Source organism: Drosophila novamexicana, unplaced genomic scaffold, assembly GCF_003285875.2.
Source record: "Drosophila novamexicana strain 15010-1031.04,08,12 unplaced genomic scaffold, DnovRS2.1 tig00000387-arrow-pilon, whole genome shotgun sequence".
Lineage (NCBI taxonomy): Eukaryota > Metazoa > Arthropoda > Insecta > Diptera > Drosophilidae > Drosophila > Drosophila novamexicana.
In genome coordinates, this window is record NW_020824800.1 from 2,190,237 (window position 1) to 2,207,934 (window position 17,698).

Here is a 17,698-nt window from a genome sequence, read left to right on the forward strand (position 1 = left end):
CGAGCTTGTATTTCTTGCATACAGGGTGCTCCACTCGGGGGTTACATTGAGTTTACGGATCTATAAAAAATTTAATTTAGTTTTAAAACTTGAGAAAGTCTTTGTCATTGACCTCTATTTGGCTACTCTCAAGAGAGGAGAAGGGCTACAATCTCAAGAATTTTGAGACTTCGATATCCTAGCCAAAGGCTATACAGGACTAAAAACAGAGACAAGGTTTAGGGATATTGATTAAAGTACGTTATACTATTAAATAATAACACGCTTTCACTAAATTAAGAGTATATAAGGGTTAGATACATACTTAAAATTTGGGTACAAAAATACTTTCCTATTCCGACTTAATAATACACTATTTTAACTGTGAAAAGTTGACCTTATATCCTGGTATAGAGTATCTTGCAGTCCGTTGCAATTGACCTTTAATTCTTAAATACAGATAATATCATCAGATATATATATCTTTCAGTAATTTGCTACACAAAGCCTTTGCCTTGTAGAAACCAAAAGAGACACCCTGTATAAACTCTGCAAGAGGCAATCGCACTTTCTGTAATAAAAGAGAATTTGCATTTGTTATTTTAAAGGTCAAGTTAAAAATGCATGTGCATTCAAAAGGGCAGCGAATGGAATAATCTATTGAAAATGATATACAATTAAGGCGTATATACAATTCAACTAGATTAGGTTCTAAATACAATACAATAAACAATTCAACTAGATTAGGTTCTAAATACGTTAGTCCAGCTCTGGGCGATGATACGTTAATTATGATGATATCTTGCCAAATATCCGTGCACATTTATTTATATTTTCATTGTAACCCAGACAATGTTATCCATTTAATCGGTAAGCAATGTTTTGTAGCCCCAAAACAATGGAATATGACCTTGATATTTGGGGCAATAGATAGACTTGTGGCACAATCAAAATAAATTGGTCAAGTGTTCAAATAGTTCAGGCTACAGTCCCTTAATCAATATATTGATTAAAACTTGGTTGCATCCGAAAAATAATTAAATAAGAAATACCCTCAACATGTGGTCCTGTCTGTCCACGAGTGGAGCCAATCCAATTAATTGCCAGTTACTTAGCTGAAATTGATTCGATTTTAAGTGTTTGCATTTGTTTTAATGGTCTTTTTAACAAGTCCCATTGGCATGTCGACACGTTCAACTAATCACGATTTGCCCCTCTACGCTCAACAGAAGGAAGAAGTTGGAAATTTTAAAATTAAGTATATATATAGATCGTAATGTACTTAACATTTACATTTTTATATATATAATTCGATAATTGTGCTTTTATTTTATTCGTTTTTTATTTAAAAATCATATTTATCAAGTTCATAGAGTTTTTTTTTTTTTGAATTCCACGCGCAACTGTGGAATATATGTGAAAAACGGGTGGATGGAAATTTGTTGCTTACATTCTGCTCGGCTTTAAACTCAGTTAAAACGTCTATATTTTAAAAGATTTCATACATTCATTCACATATTTCATATTTCATTCAAACGGGTGGAATAGGGATCTCTACATTTTGAAGCAGAAACCTTTAGCCGGATATAGCCGGGCAATATACGCTAATAAGGTCTTTTTCGAATTTAGTAGTGAACGTTGTTTTTCAGTGTTGATCCCGTCTAGTCGCATATGGAAAATATGTAAAAAGGCGCGCCCATGCTGATTGTACCATGAATCGTTATATAACACTGTCCCAACTGGGCGATGGAACGTATGGCACCGTTGTGCTGGGCCAGCGTAAGGACACCGGCGAGAAGGTGGCCATAAAACGCATGAAGCGCAAATATTATTCCTGGGAGGAGGCCATGAATTTGCGCGAAGTGAAGGTTCGCATTTGATAAGCTAATAAAATTGCTCCGATTGAGTTGATTAAGGATCTCGTTTTGCAGTCTCTGAAGAAATTATCGCATCCGAATATCGTCAAGCTGAAGGAAGTGATCAGGGAGAACGACACCTTGTATTTTGTGTTTGAGTACATGAAGGAGAATCTGTATCAAATGATCAAGGATCGTGACACGCATTTACCGGAACCGGAGCTCAAGAGTATACTGTTCCAGGTAAGGATCGGGAATAGAAAGTGAAATATATATTCATCTACTGATGTTTCAGGTCCTGACGGGGCTGGCCTTTATGCATCGGCATGGTTTCTTTCATCGCGATCTCAAGCCCGAGAATCTGTTATGCTCGGGTCCGGAGCTGATCAAAATAGCGGACTTTGGGCTGGCGCGAGAGATACGTTCCCGACCGCCGTTCACGGACTATGTGTCCACGCGCTGGTACCGTGCGCCGGAGGTGCTGCTGCACTCGACCAACTATGGCAGCACCATCGATCTCTGGGCCATGGGCTGCATCATGGCCGAGCTGTACACGTTCCGGCCGCTCTTTCCCGGCAGCAGCGAGGTGGATCAGCTGTTTAAGATATGCTCCGTGCTGGGCACGCCCGGCAAGGTGGGTTTTGTGGATATGTCCTTACAGATTTATGTGCCAGCTTTTCGTTTTTCCAACAATAGAGCGACTGGCCGGATGGCTATCGACTGGCGGCCATGATACACTTTCGGTATCCCGATTGCATTAAGGTGCCGCTGGGCAGCGTGGTCAGCCGCTGCAGCCAAAATGGTTTGGATTTGCTGGAGGATTTGCTGGCCTACGATCCCGAGAAACGGCCAACGGCTCAGCAGAGCCTTAAGTATCCATATTTCCATGCGCTCAAGCGCATCTCGCCCACGGCGGCTGCCAAGGCCAATGTGAGGCTCAGCTCCAAATATGCTGTCCTACCTCCCACTGTGTCAAATAATGTGCTTCCGGTGCAGGAGAAGCTGCAGGCCGTGACTGAGCTCATACATCAGAGCAACAACAACAACAACAACAGCACCAACAACAACAACAACAACATGAAGAGCAACGGCAAGACCCTGTTCAATGGACAAGTCAGCAAAAATGTGAGCATGCCCCATAATTATCAGCCCAAGCAGAGTTTCCTCTCCAACAATGACTTGTCCGGAGTCGGAGTGGGCGTGCTCCCATCCACAGACGCAGCCAGTCTGGGCTTGGGCATGGTCCAGCAGCCGCAACCGCCGGCGCCGCCGGGCAAAGAGTCCATCAATGATATTTATCTGAATCGCAACATTTCGCAGCTTTTTGGTCTGCCAGCTCCGCCAGGAGCTCAACCTCAACCTCAGCAGCAGCATCATCCCAATGTATCCTTCAGCAACACGTCGACGCGCAATAGCGGCGCCATCTATGTGAATGGCAGCCAGCTGAGCTACGAGACGGTCAACAAGAATGCCAAAAATAACAGCCGATTGGCACCTGGCATGGGCGGCTACTATGTGCAGACGCGGCCCGCTGCCCAGCTGCAGCCCGAGGCCAAGGTGTACAACATGTTCTCCAAGGTGAGCGCCATGCCGGCGCCATCAAGCATCATTGTGCGCCAGCACCCGCCACAGCATCCCTTCGAGCCGACGTCCTTGCTCAATGGAGCTGCCATTCGGCTATCGGCGCGTTCCCAGGCAGCGCCAACGGAGACAAGGCTGAAAGCTGACGATCTGGATCTGATACTAGGGTGAGTAGACAAATCTGCTAAGGGAGATCTTATATAGTCGACCACGCCCTCGTATTGATGTATAGTTTTTGTGTTATATTTGAAAAATCATGTCTCAAAATCGATATTTGAATAGGATATCTGGTAGATGTATCTCAGTATCTAAGATAAATACTATATACTCTTTGGGCTTGGAGAGTAGGAATCAAATTATGTACATCTTTTCAAAATTGTAAATTCGACTTGTCCCCTGCCTCCGTATCGGTTGTATTTGTGTGTTGGTCTGTGCTGTCAATTATTTCAATAGTTTCAAATGTTCGAGCACTGTTTTGATGCAATTCGTGGCTTTTGCTGTGTGTTTGTAAATAGTTTGAAAAATCTTTGATCCATTGATACAGCTCGAAACTGAAAACGTCGGCGAAACGTCAGCGCAATGCCAAGTCGAACATTCTGCTGGAGGATCTGTTCGGGCACCTGTCCATGGACTCGGACAGCGATGGCAAGTATCCGCACACGGTGCCGCCCACGCAGCAGGCGAAAAGTGGCCAAACGACGACCAGCTCCCAGAATGGACGCGACTACTTCAGCGAGAACTTCAAGCGTGCCGCCAAAAGGCGAACTCCCAGCAGCCTGGAGGCGAACAATGGCAGCCGCACAGATTCCCTGTCCACGAATCCGTAAGTAGCGTGGAATCTTGCCCAGGCTTGAATGGGTCTGTGTACTAGTACTTCATACTCATATGTTGTGTTTGGTCTTTGATCAGCCAAGTTTCATATCTGTGCTTCTTTTAATGTCTATGTACTCTCCTATCTCCTATCTATCTCTATATGTACTCTGTCTGTTGCTTTCCTTGGCTTTTCATTTGCTTTCATCACAGTGAAACCCAAAACGACTCCTCAGTTGATGAAGATTGTCGCTTTTGGCCCATAAGGTAAAAATCTGCATTCGTAACAAATTGTAAATATCTAAATAGAAATCATATTCATTTTTAATGTAGTTATGCCATCATATTTTTGTTTTATTTATCACATTGTCACCAATTAAATGAGTTTGATACCGGGCTTCATTTAAATAATAGGGGTACTCCCCATTCTGAGCTTTAATACGAATACAGAGTAAAATTGCAAATGTTTATTTGTTTTACTTGTTTCGATAATTTAATCCAATTACTATTAAAATCATTATGGGGAATAGCTAAAGTATTCAAAAAGAAAACAAAAAACAATTAAAAGATTTGAAAGTTTGGATGGGCGCAACTCACCGGAGGCATCTTCATATTGGTTATTGGCGAGAGAATTCTTTTACAAAAGTTGTTGAGTTTAGATTTCGAGCCAAAGTTCTGATGGATTATTGCCATCGATTTCAAATTTAATATTAAGTGTAGCTAGCTTCACGAACTTGCATGTTAATTAGTATACGAAAACTGATGTGAATATTTCAAATATTCAGACCCATTTAAATCTATAATTGATCAATTTCAGAGCCCAAAAAATACTCAAGGAAAAGGCTGCTACGTTTCCCTGGGATGAGACGAACAAAACGGAAGACGAGAAACTAACCGCCTGGATGGTCGCCGAGAATGGTAACTTTCATTTGGGTAAACCGCAAGCGTAGAACTCGGATGCACTCCATCTAGATTAGAGTATATATATATAGATATAGCAAAGCACCCGATACCGATTCGCATGCATTGATTGGGTGCACTTTATGGAACTCGGACAGAAAATGCGATTCGAGCGAAATTCTAATACTGATTGATATCTTTCACATGACAGGATCTTTGTTGGAAAACAAGTTTTGATACGGATGAACTGATCGTGGGACTGAGCATACGAGTACTCGTTTATGTCGTCGTACCTGAAACTCCGGAACCTTCGTTTCGTGTTAAATCTTACCCAATTAATTGCAGCGCGCGCCCTTCTATGTTTTCTTCAAATTCATCGCAACGTCTTAACTAAACTAGATGTGTTTATAAAATCCATTAATTTTAATGCTGTGATAATGATTAAACAAGACGTAATTATGTAAACAACAAAAGAAATATATTATGTTAATGGTTATTCTAAGTCGAAAATAAATAATGTCTAACTGAAAAATTGTTCGGCTTTCAATTCTTTTTAAATATTATTTAACATGCCTGTTAAACTAGCAAACATTCAGTTTACCTGTTAAATAGTAGATGAGACTGCATTTAAGTGCTGCCACCTTGCAACAATTTGCAAATATGGCAGCACTGAACTTAGCCATGCATTTTGAACCCTTAACTCGGTCAACGAACTGACTTCTGTTTCAATTAATCATTCTTTAAGTACGCAAAGGTTCTTAGTACATTTTGTAGTACTTTAAAAATTAAGCTGAGTTTCAGTGCTGCCACCTTGCAATACTTTGCAAATATGGCAGCACCGAAAGTTCCTATGCATTTCAAATCATCAACTCGGTCAACGAACTGGACCTAGAGTTCTACATAATTTAATTATTATGTCTATTTTGTAGTACTTTAAAAATTAAGCTGATTTTCAGTGCTGCCACCTTGCAATACTTTGCAAATATGGCAGCACTGAATGTACCTATGCATTTGAAATCCTCAACTCGGTCAACGAACTGGACCTTTGGACCTTCTTAGTCTATTTTGTAGCTATTAAGCTGAGTTTCAGTGCTGCCACCTAGCAATATTTTCAAAATATGGCAACTTTGCTATGCAGTTTAAAGTACCTCAACTGACCTTAAATTCGACTCTTTAAATTAAACCAAAAGCTTTTCTAATACCAAAATGCGGTCTTAGTCTTTTCTGTTATGCCTTATTCAAATACTTGAAAAGTAAGCCAAAACGCATCAGATATCATTTCCCTTATGTCTGCAACTGCCGAGATGCGATGTCAGAGAGACGCGGGAATTGCGTAAGCGATTGCACTGTCGGGGATTCGGTTTCAGCTTCACAACTTGGCCACTGTCTCGCCAGATATGTTGGCTGGGCATATACTATATAAGGAAGGTATCGCGATCAGTTGGCCATCAGTTCACTCGGATCTCGGCGTTGAGTCAGCTGCGTGTGAGGCCCTCTTTGCAATTGAAGCTCAACTGAAAGCACAATGAACGTCTTGGTACTTTAATCAACATTTCATTATTATTATACTTAGCTCTAATGTTGCGTCCATTGCAGACAATCAGTCTGACTGTTTGCCTGATCCTGTGCGCTGCAGCCGCTGAGGGCGGCATCATTGCCGGCCATCCAGATGAGCTCATCTCTAGCCCGGCTCAGTACGAGTTTCATTATTCCGTGCACGACAGCCATACGGGCGATGTGAAGGATCAGTTCGAGCATCGACGTGGAGAATACGTTACGGGTCGTTACTCGCTGATCGAACCCGATGGACACCGTCGCATCGTCGACTACAGCTCGGATCCATTGCTGGGCTTCAATGCCCAAGTGCGTCGCGAACCCATCTCCATTATCACACGTCATTAGAGCGACCACAAATGTCGAAATCACCCATAATGCCCGATTTGCATACTACTATTAAAAGGCTGTTCACATTCGATACTATTGTTTTACTTTGAACGTGGAATATGGATATATTACAGAGTTCCGGAGCCGTTCCTGTGGTATTCCAATGTAAAGTAAAGTAATTAAAGATTGGATTCAATCCAATATCATGTTTTTCTTGCTAATGAAATTTCAGAGATTTCATCCTGCATCAGAAATCCCAATTTTCACCAGCTGATTTATCCTTTCGTTATGTTAAGTCCAACATAACATTCTTTTGCTATGTTAACGTGTTCATGTTATGCTTATATCTGTTAGCAAATAGAGTACTGTTAATTAACAGCTGTCAAGTATAAAATTGATTTATAGAAATGCATTTATTGCGTTTATGTTCACATATTCGTAATATATAATACATAGGAAACACAGATTTATAATGTATATAAATCGTGTTTAAAGAGTCCTAGCAGAGGGACTGATGCGCGTAGATGTGTGAAAGTAGAGGTGAGGACAGGAAAGTGTCTGAAGATCTGGCTAGAAAATGTTACAGTTAAAGTTGCTTTGAGTTGAGTGTTCAGTTTGAGATGTGGGTCGTCAATGCAATGAAATCAGTGTTTGGATTCTCTCTCTCGCTCTCGCTCCCGCTCTCTCGGTTTCAGTTCAGTAATACCTGATCCTAGTGGTACAGGCCCAAAGACAGCTTAGGGGCAGCCAGGAGCTTGGGTTGCGCATAGGCCAGCGGCAACGGAGACACAATCTTGGCAAGCGGTGCAGCCTTAACGATCTTTTGGCCCAGCGGCTCACGGCGGACGACGGCATTGAAACCGTTATGGGCATCCGATGTGTAATCCACGATCCGGTGATAACCATCGGCATCGATCAGTGTGTACTGTCCCTGGACCTGATCGCCCTTGCGCGACTCCGTCTGGCTCTTGATGTCGCCGGTGTGCTCATCGTGCACGGAGTAGCTGAAATCATAGTGGGCCGGCGCCTCCAACTCGACGCTCTTCAGCAGCGGCTTCACAATGTGCGTCGCCGGCGAATGGTAAATGGGACTCAGCTCAATGGCAGCGGCAGCAGCCACGCCCAGCACGAACACAGACATTAGCTGGAATTGGATATGAAATCACATATTGACATCGAAATTGTGGTAAAGTGCAGCTAGACTGTTGCAAAAACTCACTGAGAACATATTGCGTCGAGTTTTGAGTTATTTAACTATGATATTGGGCTAGCTGTTGGATCACTTCACTTGAGGCTCCTGCGCTGAACTATGTCGCCAAATGTCGCGAACGCAACTTTTATACCCAATTTTCGAGCCCCGCCTCCAAGCACGGTGCGTGTGGATTAGACCAAACCTGAACCGGAATGCCGTCAAATGTAAAACAGTTACTTTTTGTTTTGCCAATATTTTGTCTTAACACCCAAGTAAAAATCAAAATCTAAAATACAAATTCAAATAAAATTTGCCAGCCAGTTTGCAGTACCATATCGACTTTTGCTGCTCTCCTCGAGTCAAGCTGATCTGCGGATCGAATGCCCAACAATGCCGCCAGCTATCCATACAAATAATGCGGGTATTTCAAAGTCGAGTGAAAGTTAAATGATAGAAAACAAAATTACAAACCTTAGCACTGGACTTTGCGATAAATATAAATAGTTGTCAGGCTTACGATACCAGAAAATATAATAACAGACAATATTATCCATAGACAAATAGAGGTCTATACAGTCTAGCAGTACATTTAAACTATTTGTTTTTAGTTTTTATCGAAGTTGAAAAATAATTTAAATATTTATTTAATATTTATTTTCCTATGCTTGTTTTAAAATATACGCATTTCAAATAAAAGATTCATATATTTTGATAAAAAAAACTTGAGCATTTCTTAAGGCATTATCTCGGCCAAATAATGTCCGACTTAGGAATTTTATACCATTTTGGAATCGTCAGGATCAGGATTAAAAGGCTGGCATTAAAAGGATCAAAATCAAAATTTTGATCCAAATCGTCAAAATGGCAAGGGGTTACATCACGTTTTTGTTCAAAATCAGCTACGCTTCGAAACCCAAAACTTTTTTGAGGTTTTATTTTTGGGAATATCTCGGGTAAATAACGTCAGTTTTTTAAAAGTTATGACTTTTTGAAATCATAGAAATCCCTTTCTTTCATTGACAATAAATTGAAAATTTTACAAAATTCGTTTCGTTTACGAAGTGCAACTCTTTTCGATTTCAGTCAAAAAGAATCTTGCAACAGCTAGAGTACAAGAAATGAAAATATGATAATTAGGCTTAATTGATAGGTTGGTTGAATTTGTCAACATTTGAAGTGAAGTACCAAAAAAGGTGAACTAAATTATTTCGTCGATAACTGCAACAAATTGCACATTGACATTCAGACAGCCTTCGGCGAGCTTGCAGTTTTTCCACTTAATTAATTAATCAAGTTGCAACATCCGTTCGTGTGCCACACAAGACAACCAGGCCGTAGCCATATCGGTGGATAACCCTATAAGCCAGTCGGTCGGTCGGTCGGAGGAGGAGGTGGAGATGGAGGTGGCGGCGCGGGGCGCTGCCCACATGCCGCAGCCTTTCACGCACACAAATCAATGCGACAGACCGCAGACCGCCAAGTGAAAAGCCAATCGAGACACGTAGGTAAATTCGATATGAAGTAATAAGCGGCCCCGGCGCGTATCTTGCGCCACATTCATTTAGAACAAGATTACGATTGCATGGCGAGTGGCTCGCTCCAGATCCAAGAGCTGCACCGCTCGACTCGACTCGGCTCACGCACAGCTCCAGTTCGAGCTCCAGTTCGAGTTCGAGTTCCAGACGCGGCACGCCCGCTGTCGCTGGCTGTCGTTGTCGCCCAACCCAATCGGCGAGAGACACTCGTATGCATTTAAGTATACTCCATAAATAATAAGTTGTGTCTACTTAGCGACATGTACACACTTTGTAGATTGTGCGATACCAGCACACACACACACGCACACACACGCGCACACACACACACATTTTGGGGCCAGTACTTAGTGTCTGTTTTGGCATATGCCAAATAAATCGCAAGTACAAGCAACTAACTCTTTGTGGCAAGTGCCTGAAGGTCGCATGAGTTGCTTTGTGATTAAAAAGTAGCCTAATGTTGCCTGAAATCAAAGCAAAGCATTTAAAATAAATAATTAAATTAAAAGAATTCTAAAAATTTGGCGTAGAAATAACATAAATATTTCTTTTTGGCTTAACGATAAATATTTCTTTTTTTATACCCTAGACCCATTAAAAATGGGTATAAGGGTATATTGTATTTGTGCGAAAGCCAAATGTATGTAACAGGCAGAAGGAAGCATCTCCGACCCCATAAAGTATATATATTCTTGATCAGCATAAGTCGCCGAGTCGACTCAGAACTTATAAGAGCTAGAGACTTGATATTTTAGATGTTGGTGCTCCTAGTTCCCGCGCAGATCGAGTTTGTTTCCGATAATCGATAACTTACTCCGATTCCAAGCAATCGATAAAAATCGATATCGATATCCTGTTTTTTGGGCAATTTTGGTAAATAATAAGAGCTAGCTTCTAAAATAAAATCTATATATTCATTTGATGTTGAAAGAAGAGGGTTCAGGGTATCCCCTAGTCGGGAGCTCCCGACTAGAACCTCTTACTTGTTTTTATCGTAGAATACTTATATCAATATGCTATTTTCTCTGCATATTTACTCAATGATAAATTTTGAATATATTTTGATTTGTTTAAAAAGATTTAAATAAAAAGGTTTCTTATGATTTTCTATCACTTTGTCATTCACATTTTATGCAGGAGTCACATTTTTCTAAGTCCGAGAAGTCTAAATACCCTATAAAAAACAAAGTTCACAAAGCCTAAAATCGATAATTATTGTCTACATACTTTTAATTAATATGAATAAATTAGAAAACTCACATAGAAGCATCTGCTCGACTTGGAGGAGATTCCTTAAACTTGAGTTGGACAAAATCAGAAAATTGGGTTTCAAAAATTTGATGTTATATTTGGAGGTATTATATTATTTTCAACAAGTCACGCATGTGTTCACAATGGAAACCAAAGGCAAATAAATAAATAAATATATGGAAAATGCGTTATCCGACTAAATACATATGTATACGTGCGCATACATATATCTAGGCATAGCTCTAAACCTAACAACAATTAATAACAAGTGAGAACTTTTTCGGAGGATTAGTAGCCCAAGTCTCTGACTTGGTTGTCATAGCCGAAATCCTTGAGATAGTTATCGATGGCCAGGTCGAAGGACGACGCGGACTCTGGCTTAATTGAATTCGACTCGGGTGTCTCGTACGACTTGTCCGGATACGCCTCCGTCTGCGTGGGATATGCCTCGGTTTGGGGCATGGGCAGTGGCACGGGCACAGGCTCGGGCTCGGGCTCGGGCTCAGGCTCGGGCGCTGGATACGATTTGGGCGTCTCGGGTGGCGGCATCGGATACGATGTGGTGCTCTCATAGATGGGCGCCGATGTGGCCACCACCTCGCCATATGGCGTCTTGGCCTTGGCCACGGCACGTCCCGAAGATGAGACAGCTGCGGCCGCTGTTCGGATTATCACCCGCTCCCTGGGCACCTGCGCGGCCGCCTTGTTGATCACCTGCCTGTACTCGGGCTGGAGACGGGCCACCAAAGGCTGCGGCGAGTAGTAAGCCGATGGCTGTGGCTGTAGCTGCGGTGGCGGCGGTGGCGGGCTGGCCGGATAGCCCTTCTTGGTGCCGTAGGCCGTGCTCAGCAGATGCGCCAGCTCCTCCAGCGTGTAGTTGGGCGCATTGATGTTGTTCGCCGCTGGCGCAGATGCCGCCTCCGCTGCCGCCGCTTCACTGTACACCACGGGATAGGGCTTGTAGCTGTTGCTGGCCGCCGCATACTTGGGATAGTATTTGCGCTGGTGCGAATGCGTATACTCGATTTGGCCACCGGGCGCATAGTCGCCCGTGGATGAGATCTGTGTGATTTGCTGCTTGGGACTGGCCACGGACACCTTGCGGCAGAACTCCTTGCAGCCCAGCTTGCACTCACAGTAGCACTTCTTGTACGTGGACGGCGTCGGTGGCGTGCTAAAGATGGGCGGCCGGGTTGTGGTCCAGGGCAATGTGGAGGGCACAGTGGGTCTCGCTGTCGTTGGCGCCGGCGTGGTGCTGCTAATCGGCCGTGGTGTGGAGTTGGCAGTTGTTGTGGGCGGCAAAATGGTCGTGGTGCTTAGCTCACTGCACGGCACCTGCTCCCAGATCTCCTGCTCGCACTCGGCGCAATACTCGGGAAAGTGGGCGTGGGTCAGCGCAAAGGCGGCGATCAGCGCCAGCAGCGCAAATATCGAATTGAGTCGCACAATCATCTAAAAGTAATACACAAATGGGTCGATATTATGCAACGGTCAACGACACACAATTCCCAATTCCCAAATCAATTCGTATTGTTGTTGTTGTTTTATTTTACCTTTCAGCAGTATTTATGGATTTAGTTGTCGATGGCTCGGATTGCGCTCGTTTTCCACTGGTTGGTCGCGTGCAACTTCTTTAAGTCAATTTGCTGAATAGCTCTTAAATACGTTTTCGCTGGCCGCGAGCTATTTGCCAGCATTACAAGCGCTATGCAAATGGGTCGCGGAAGCGTTGCGCCCGGCACGTGCCAAACGCTGCGCTCGATGGACGGGGGCAAGGGGCAAGGGGATGTTGTTGGCGTTGTTGCTGGCGACGCCAACGCTTCCCATTTGCTCTGATACCAAGAGCATATACATATTAGCTATGCTTCAATCAACACAGCCACAGCCACAATCACAGTCACAATCAAAGTCACAATCACAAGCGCTTCCGTAAAAGAATTTCATGCATTTCTCGGAGCACTCGCCGGCTGAGCTGATAGCCATAGCCATAAGCTGGCTCCAACAGTTCCAACTCCCAGTTGCCAGTTGCCAGTTCCATTTTCATTTGTCAATTCTAGCTCCGCACGCATTGACCATTTTTTTGTGTCTGCACTTTCAGCGTCGACTGCTCGATGGATTTATAAATTCTGTCTAGGTCTGGGTCTGGCCCTGAGTCTGAGTCTGTGTCTGGAGCTGCGTGGGCCATTCATGTGCTCGTCGTCATCTTTAATATTTCAGTTAGTTTTCTTATCAATCTGATGATTAACTTATCAATTGGGAAACATTTTGGTGTGTCTGAACACGTACCATGTCGATGTCGATGTCGATGTCGATGTACAAGAGACTTGCTCAGCTTTTCCTCTAGAGAACCAAATTTCCGATGAATCAGTCAACTAATTTACTCCAATACAATTTATGGACATAATTCTGATTCCGACAGGTCTTACCTGAGTTGAAATTAGGCATATTAATTATGCATGTCATATGTGAACGAACTTTTTTAAGTAAATATCCCCGTTTTAGACTTGACTATAAATATTGCTCTCACGTTGTTTGGGAAGGCCTTGTTGCTATTCGGCTACTGCAAACAGATATTTTCAATAATTTAAATTATATTAAAGTAGTTTAAATTCCATTTCGAATATTATTAGGATACATTCTTTTATAATTTCTGCTTTTAGGCAGATAACTCATAACATTTTTTAGGAATTGTTGAAAAACATGCCGTCTACTATTCTAACTAAACATAAAGTATTAAACAAAGGCACTACTATCTTTTAATTACATTCATTAAAGTCATTTAAAAAAAGTTTAAAGATATTTCTCCATTTTTTCCATATCCATTTTTTCGATTAGATCGTCAAATTGGCTCGAAGCAAACATCCCTTCCTCTGCCCAATTTCCTCATATCATGGCCAATCTTTCAGTTTTATCACAGTGATAGTTAGATGATTAACTACACATTTGATTAACTACACATTTTACCTTCACCTTGGTTAACTTCCACTCATGCCGTTCGTTTACAGGTTCTATTCGTTGTATGTATATCGACAAATCCTCCTCCATGGTTAACAAGGAGTCTCTTTAAAAAGTTTGTATACATATGACAAATTATATTTATATGCCTAATTTTAACTCAGCCGAGACCTGTAAGAATAAGAATTATGCCCATAAATTGTATTGGAGTCAATTAGTTGACTGATTCAGAGGAAAAGCTGAGCAAGTCTCTTGTACATCAACATCGACATCGACATCGACATGGTACGTGTTCAGACACACCAAAATGTTTCCCAATTGATAAGTTAATCATCAGATTGATAAGAAAATGTACTTAAATATTAAAGATGACAACGAGCACATGAATGGCCCACGCAGCTCCAGACACAGACTCAGACTCAGACTCAGGGCCAGACCCAAGCCCAGACCCAGACCCAGACCCAGACAGAATTTATAAGTCCATCGAGTGGTCGGAAAATCTTGGGTTCAGCTAGAGCGCAGACATTTCAAGTTTTATCGTATTATAATATGGGTTCTTTGAAGGCAATTAATAGTTTTTTTGCAATTAATTAGCCAGCGTATGATATACCTTAATTTGATTAGCTAGGATTAAAAATGAACTCCAGTCAGTTTCGTATACTTTTTAACGGATTGTCTTAAAACAAATTAAATGTAATCGTATTTAGATCTAACTCATGTTGGCGATGCGTGTCTGAAATGGCTTGGCGCCGGCATAGACTTGTGCCCTGGGATGGCGGCTTCTCTCATCGAGCGGCATGGCTTCCACCTCGTCCTGGCGCTCACTCACTTGTGGCTCCTGGTTAAAGCTGCGCTTTTTCAGCTTTTCCCATTCGCCAGTTGCCGTCGGCTTGGACTTGTCGATGGCTGTGGCACTGCCACGCCCACTGGCATTGGCATTGGGCATGGCCACGTCTATGGTATCGGTGGCATTGGCGGAGCTGGTCAAACGCCGTAGCAGCTCACGATAGTGCGGCTGATCCTCGGTTATGAACTCTGGCTCATCTTCCGGATTGAGGATCTGATAATTGGGCGTGCCCAGCTCGTATGTGGTCACATCACCTTGCTGCACTTTGTTCTTCAATTGATTTGTATCCCAGCCATATTGCTGCCGCAATGGCGCCATCCATGCTACATCAGGCTCCTCGGCACCGGCCACAGCAGCTCCCAGCAGCGCCATCAGCAGCAGCCAGTTGGCTGGAACAGTTTGTCGTCTAGGCACTGCGTCGCACATTTTGCTACTGATCGCTCCAACTTGGCGGCACAATTTCGTCTGGGGCGCAATAGAAGTTCGACTCTCTCAGCTTGCACGTGCGCCAGCCGATAGACAGATGCAGACGACGGCTACGTGAGATTATCAACTTCTATGTCTCGTGGCCAGGTCTCGTCTCGTCTGCAGATAGCGTTAGTTTATCGGAGCATCTGTATTCTGTATTCTGTATCTGGTATCTGGCGGCATCTAACATGATGACGCATCACATGCCCAGACGCAGCTGCTGTGAGTAATATATCTCGCATTGGAGCTCCGAATGAACTGTAAAGAGTATCTATGCTAGTTATCCTAGTATGGTTGTCTATGGAGAGCATGCCACAATCTTGAGAGTTAGGAACTGTAACCATATTACACAGATGACTTTGGTGGCCAGATGTTAAAAGGGTGCAAATCTTTTGTGCTCTTCTAGAGAACAGATTCAATATGGCATATATTTATGTATGGTATGTATGTACGATGCATCTATAAAATGTGTAGAGAATAATGTATGTATATAACTTAAATACTTAGGTATGGTATAGAATGAATGCCAGACGCATGGGTATCACGTGTTCCTGGAAGGCTCGTGCAGTTCATGAATTGGAGATGTAGTCGAAATATGATCTGTTGGCTATGAGATGTTTCTAGTATTTGTACTGGGCCGTGGGTCCCGAGACAGACACATAGTTGCCCTCCGATGGTTCCGGGCCCTTCAGCAGAGCCTTGGGTGCATAGTGGACCAGAGGCGACAGAGGTGCCAGTATCTTGGTGGCAATCAGCTTCTTGGGCTCGAGCGCAGGCTGCGGTATCTTGATGTCGGTGGGCTCACGGCGGACAATGGCATTGAAGCCGCTGTGATCATCCGAGGAGTAGTCCACGGTGCGCAGATAGCCATCCGCATCGATCAGCGTGTACTGGCCAACGACCTTGTCGTCCTTACGTGTCTCCTTCTGGCTCTTGATGTCGCCCGTGTGCGGATCATGAACGGACCAGTGGAACTCGTATGCCGCGGGTCCATAGTCCGGCTCCGGCTGCAGCTCAATTGCACAGACAGCGCTGATTAGCGCCAGGCTCAGGCACACCAAATAGCTGAGCTAAAGTACAGCAATTAGGAACTGGTTGCATATGATTGCAGCTCAACTTACTTTTCCCATCATTTACGAATATTTGGCTCAAGAACTGTGTACGCACACGTCGCTGATCGAGATCGTTGTAATTCATCTGGGTAGTCCTCAGCGTTTTTATACTACACGCTTGACAGCTCCAATGGCTCAATCTCGCACTCAGTCCCAGTCCCAGTCTCCGTCTTCGTCTCAGTCTCAGTCTCAGTCTCTGTGGATGTTGTTGCAATTTGATAAAGTGCCTCGAATAGCTCCTAAATCGAGAAACAAGTAAATCTAATGTGGAGCGCGCTCATTAGCTGAGCCATGAACAAAATATATACATATATAATAAAACATGAAAAACGCAAAGTGCTCACTTGGCCAAAAACTTAATTTGCGCATTGCTTGGAATCGAAGGGGGGGAGGGAGAGGGGGGGCAAAACTTTTAGCCAGAATTTGTGAAAGAAGGCTTACATATTTAACTTGATTAATAACAACACATGTGTTTATCTTTAAGGAGCAGGATTTCAACTGTCTAAAATATTAATTCTGCATCCTTATCGTATCTCTATCGCATCGATCTCAGACTTCGTAGAAGCCCTTTGTTCCTTAGCATAATCTAATCGAAATTGGTCAATTATTGGCATATCAAAAATTCTTTAAATATTTGAGCATTAAATCTTTGTGCAACATCAGAGTTTTTCTTAGATATTTTTCTCTAAATATTTTTCCATTTTTATTAATTTATCTTGAACTTTATGTCCATTGCAATATTTCCAAAACAAACAAAATTTTGTTTATACAAAAAGAGCTCTGAGAATATTGAACCATAAATCAGCGTCCAAATTTGTGCATGTTAATTTACGCAATGTCTGCATTAAATTTGGGCGCGATCTAGAGGAACATACAAATTATTGAGCATTTACTATGTGCCGCGTGCCGGGCATTTAGATCCTGCCGAGAGTTGGCTAATTGAGCTGGCCATAACGAGTTTGATGTCATTAACAAATATTTTAATTAATCGCCATTAGACGACGTTTTTGCCTTTTTCGGTTGGCCTAAAATTCAGGTTGCGCTATCACGCTTGCCATGCTCTAAAGTCTCGATCATTTTTCTAGCCTCAAATGCAAATTGCGGCTGGTGCACTTGTGAGGCAGGCGTAACTTGCTTAAAACTGGGTTAAACATACCCACTAACCACTTGCCACTAAGTGCAGACTAATATCACATTCTGCATACCAGACGCATTCGCATTTGCACTTGTCGTAGACTCTGGCCAGAAGACTGGATTGTGCCGTTGATGATTATGAAAGCGCTTCGATTGCGTTTGAGGGTTGTCTTTCAACTGGATTAAGATTAATC

The 17,698-nt window shown here is 42.9% G+C and overlaps 6 protein-coding genes and 1 long non-coding RNA gene across 13 annotated transcripts; 2 read left to right on the forward strand and 5 right to left on the reverse strand.

Moving 5' to 3' along the window:
• Nucleotides 1-1,613: 1,613 nt before the first annotated feature.
• Nucleotides 1,614-5,603, forward strand: LOC115759904 (serine/threonine-protein kinase dyf-5). 4 transcript variants are annotated; one of them, XM_030701028.1, is made up of 7 exons: nt 1,614-1,847; nt 1,911-2,078; nt 2,131-2,469; nt 2,532-3,583; nt 3,961-4,239; nt 5,044-5,144; nt 5,338-5,603. In XM_030701028.1, exons 1-7 carry the CDS (start codon nt 1,692-1,694, stop codon nt 5,361-5,363), a joined length of 2,121 nt encoding a protein of 706 aa, XP_030556888.1. In that variant the 5' UTR covers nt 1,614-1,691; the 3' UTR covers nt 5,364-5,603. The 4 variants fall into 4 exon arrangements, with proteins under 4 accessions (XP_030556888.1, XP_030556890.1, XP_030556886.1 ...); XM_030701030.1 differs by having other exon boundaries at nt 3,961-4,227; XM_030701026.1 differs by having other exon boundaries at nt 5,044-5,603.
• On the reverse strand, nt 4,560-5,039 carry LOC115759905. The gene is made up of 2 exons (XR_004017560.1): nt 4,824-5,039; nt 4,560-4,756 (listed from the first exon to the last, which is right to left on the reverse strand). It is a non-coding gene; the product is annotated as an uncharacterized LOC115759905 (long non-coding RNA).
• A 1,048-nt stretch (nt 5,604-6,651) lies between the features above and the next one.
• On the forward strand, nt 6,652-7,028 carry LOC115759964 (pupal cuticle protein Edg-84A). Its single transcript, XM_030701113.1, has 2 exons — nt 6,652-6,663; nt 6,723-7,028. Exons 1-2 carry the CDS (start codon nt 6,652-6,654, stop codon nt 7,026-7,028), a joined length of 318 nt encoding a protein of 105 aa, XP_030556973.1.
• A 694-nt stretch (nt 7,029-7,722) lies between these two features.
• LOC115759965 (cuticle protein) lies at nt 7,723-8,238 on the reverse strand. Its single transcript, XM_030701114.1, has 2 exons — nt 8,230-8,238; nt 7,723-8,154 (listed from the first exon to the last, which is right to left on the reverse strand). The coding sequence occupies exons 1-2, from the start codon at nt 8,236-8,238 to the stop codon at nt 7,723-7,725; spliced, it is 441 nt and encodes a 146-aa protein (XP_030556974.1).
• A 2,949-nt stretch (nt 8,239-11,187) lies between these two features.
• Nucleotides 11,188-13,613, reverse strand: LOC115759946 (flocculation protein FLO11). Of its 4 annotated transcripts, none has more exons than XM_030701088.1 (4): nt 13,415-13,613; nt 13,275-13,328; nt 12,542-13,222; nt 11,188-12,440 (listed from the first exon to the last, which is right to left on the reverse strand). In XM_030701088.1, exon 4 carries the CDS (start codon nt 12,438-12,440, stop codon nt 11,277-11,279), a length of 1,164 nt encoding a protein of 387 aa, XP_030556948.1. In that variant the 5' UTR covers nt 12,542-13,222; nt 13,275-13,328; nt 13,415-13,613; the 3' UTR covers nt 11,188-11,276. The 4 variants fall into 4 exon arrangements, with proteins under 4 accessions (XP_030556948.1, XP_030556946.1, XP_030556949.1 ...); XM_030701086.1 differs by having other exon boundaries at nt 13,275-13,360; XM_030701089.1 differs by having other exon boundaries at nt 12,542-13,328.
• A 1,039-nt stretch (nt 13,614-14,652) lies between these two features.
• LOC115759967 lies at nt 14,653-15,216 on the reverse strand. Its single transcript, XM_030701115.1, has one exon. The coding sequence runs from the start codon at nt 15,214-15,216 to the stop codon at nt 14,653-14,655; it is 564 nt and encodes a 187-aa protein (XP_030556975.1).
• Nucleotides 15,217-15,771: 555 nt separating this feature from the next.
• LOC115759969 (cuticle protein 7) lies at nt 15,772-16,455 on the reverse strand. The gene is made up of 2 exons (XM_030701120.1): nt 16,426-16,455; nt 15,772-16,328 (listed from the first exon to the last, which is right to left on the reverse strand). The coding sequence occupies exons 1-2, from the start codon at nt 16,453-16,455 to the stop codon at nt 15,879-15,881; spliced, it is 480 nt and encodes a 159-aa protein (XP_030556980.1). The 3' UTR covers nt 15,772-15,878.
• Nucleotides 16,456-17,698: the final 1,243 nt, after the last annotated feature.

Excerpts from the sequence above, each read along its gene's own strand:
- LOC115759946 (XM_030701088.1), bottom strand. The coding sequence starts at position 12,440 with ATGATTGTGCGACTCAATTCGATATTTGCGCTGCTGGCGCTGATCGCC.
- LOC115759969 (XM_030701120.1), bottom strand. The coding sequence starts at position 16,455 with ATGAATTACAACGATCTCGATCAGCGACGT. Across the intron at positions 16,329-16,425 it reads ACGATCTCGATCAGCGACGT|CTCAGCTATTTGGTGTGCCT; the intron begins GTGCGTACACAG and ends GCTGTACTTTAG.
- LOC115759904 (XM_030701026.1), top strand. The coding sequence starts at position 1,692 with ATGAATCGTTATATAACACTGTCCCAACTGGGCGATGGAACGTATGGC. Across the intron at positions 2,470-2,531 it reads TGCTGGGCACGCCCGGCAAG|AGCGACTGGCCGGATGGCTA; the intron begins GTGGGTTTTGTG and ends TTCCAACAATAG. Across the intron at positions 3,584-3,960 it reads GATCTGGATCTGATACTAGG|CTCGAAACTGAAAACGTCGG; the intron begins GTGAGTAGACAA and ends CCATTGATACAG.
- LOC115759967 (XM_030701115.1), bottom strand. The coding sequence starts at position 15,216 with ATGTGCGACGCAGTGCCTAGACGACAAACTGTTCCAGCCAACTGGCTG.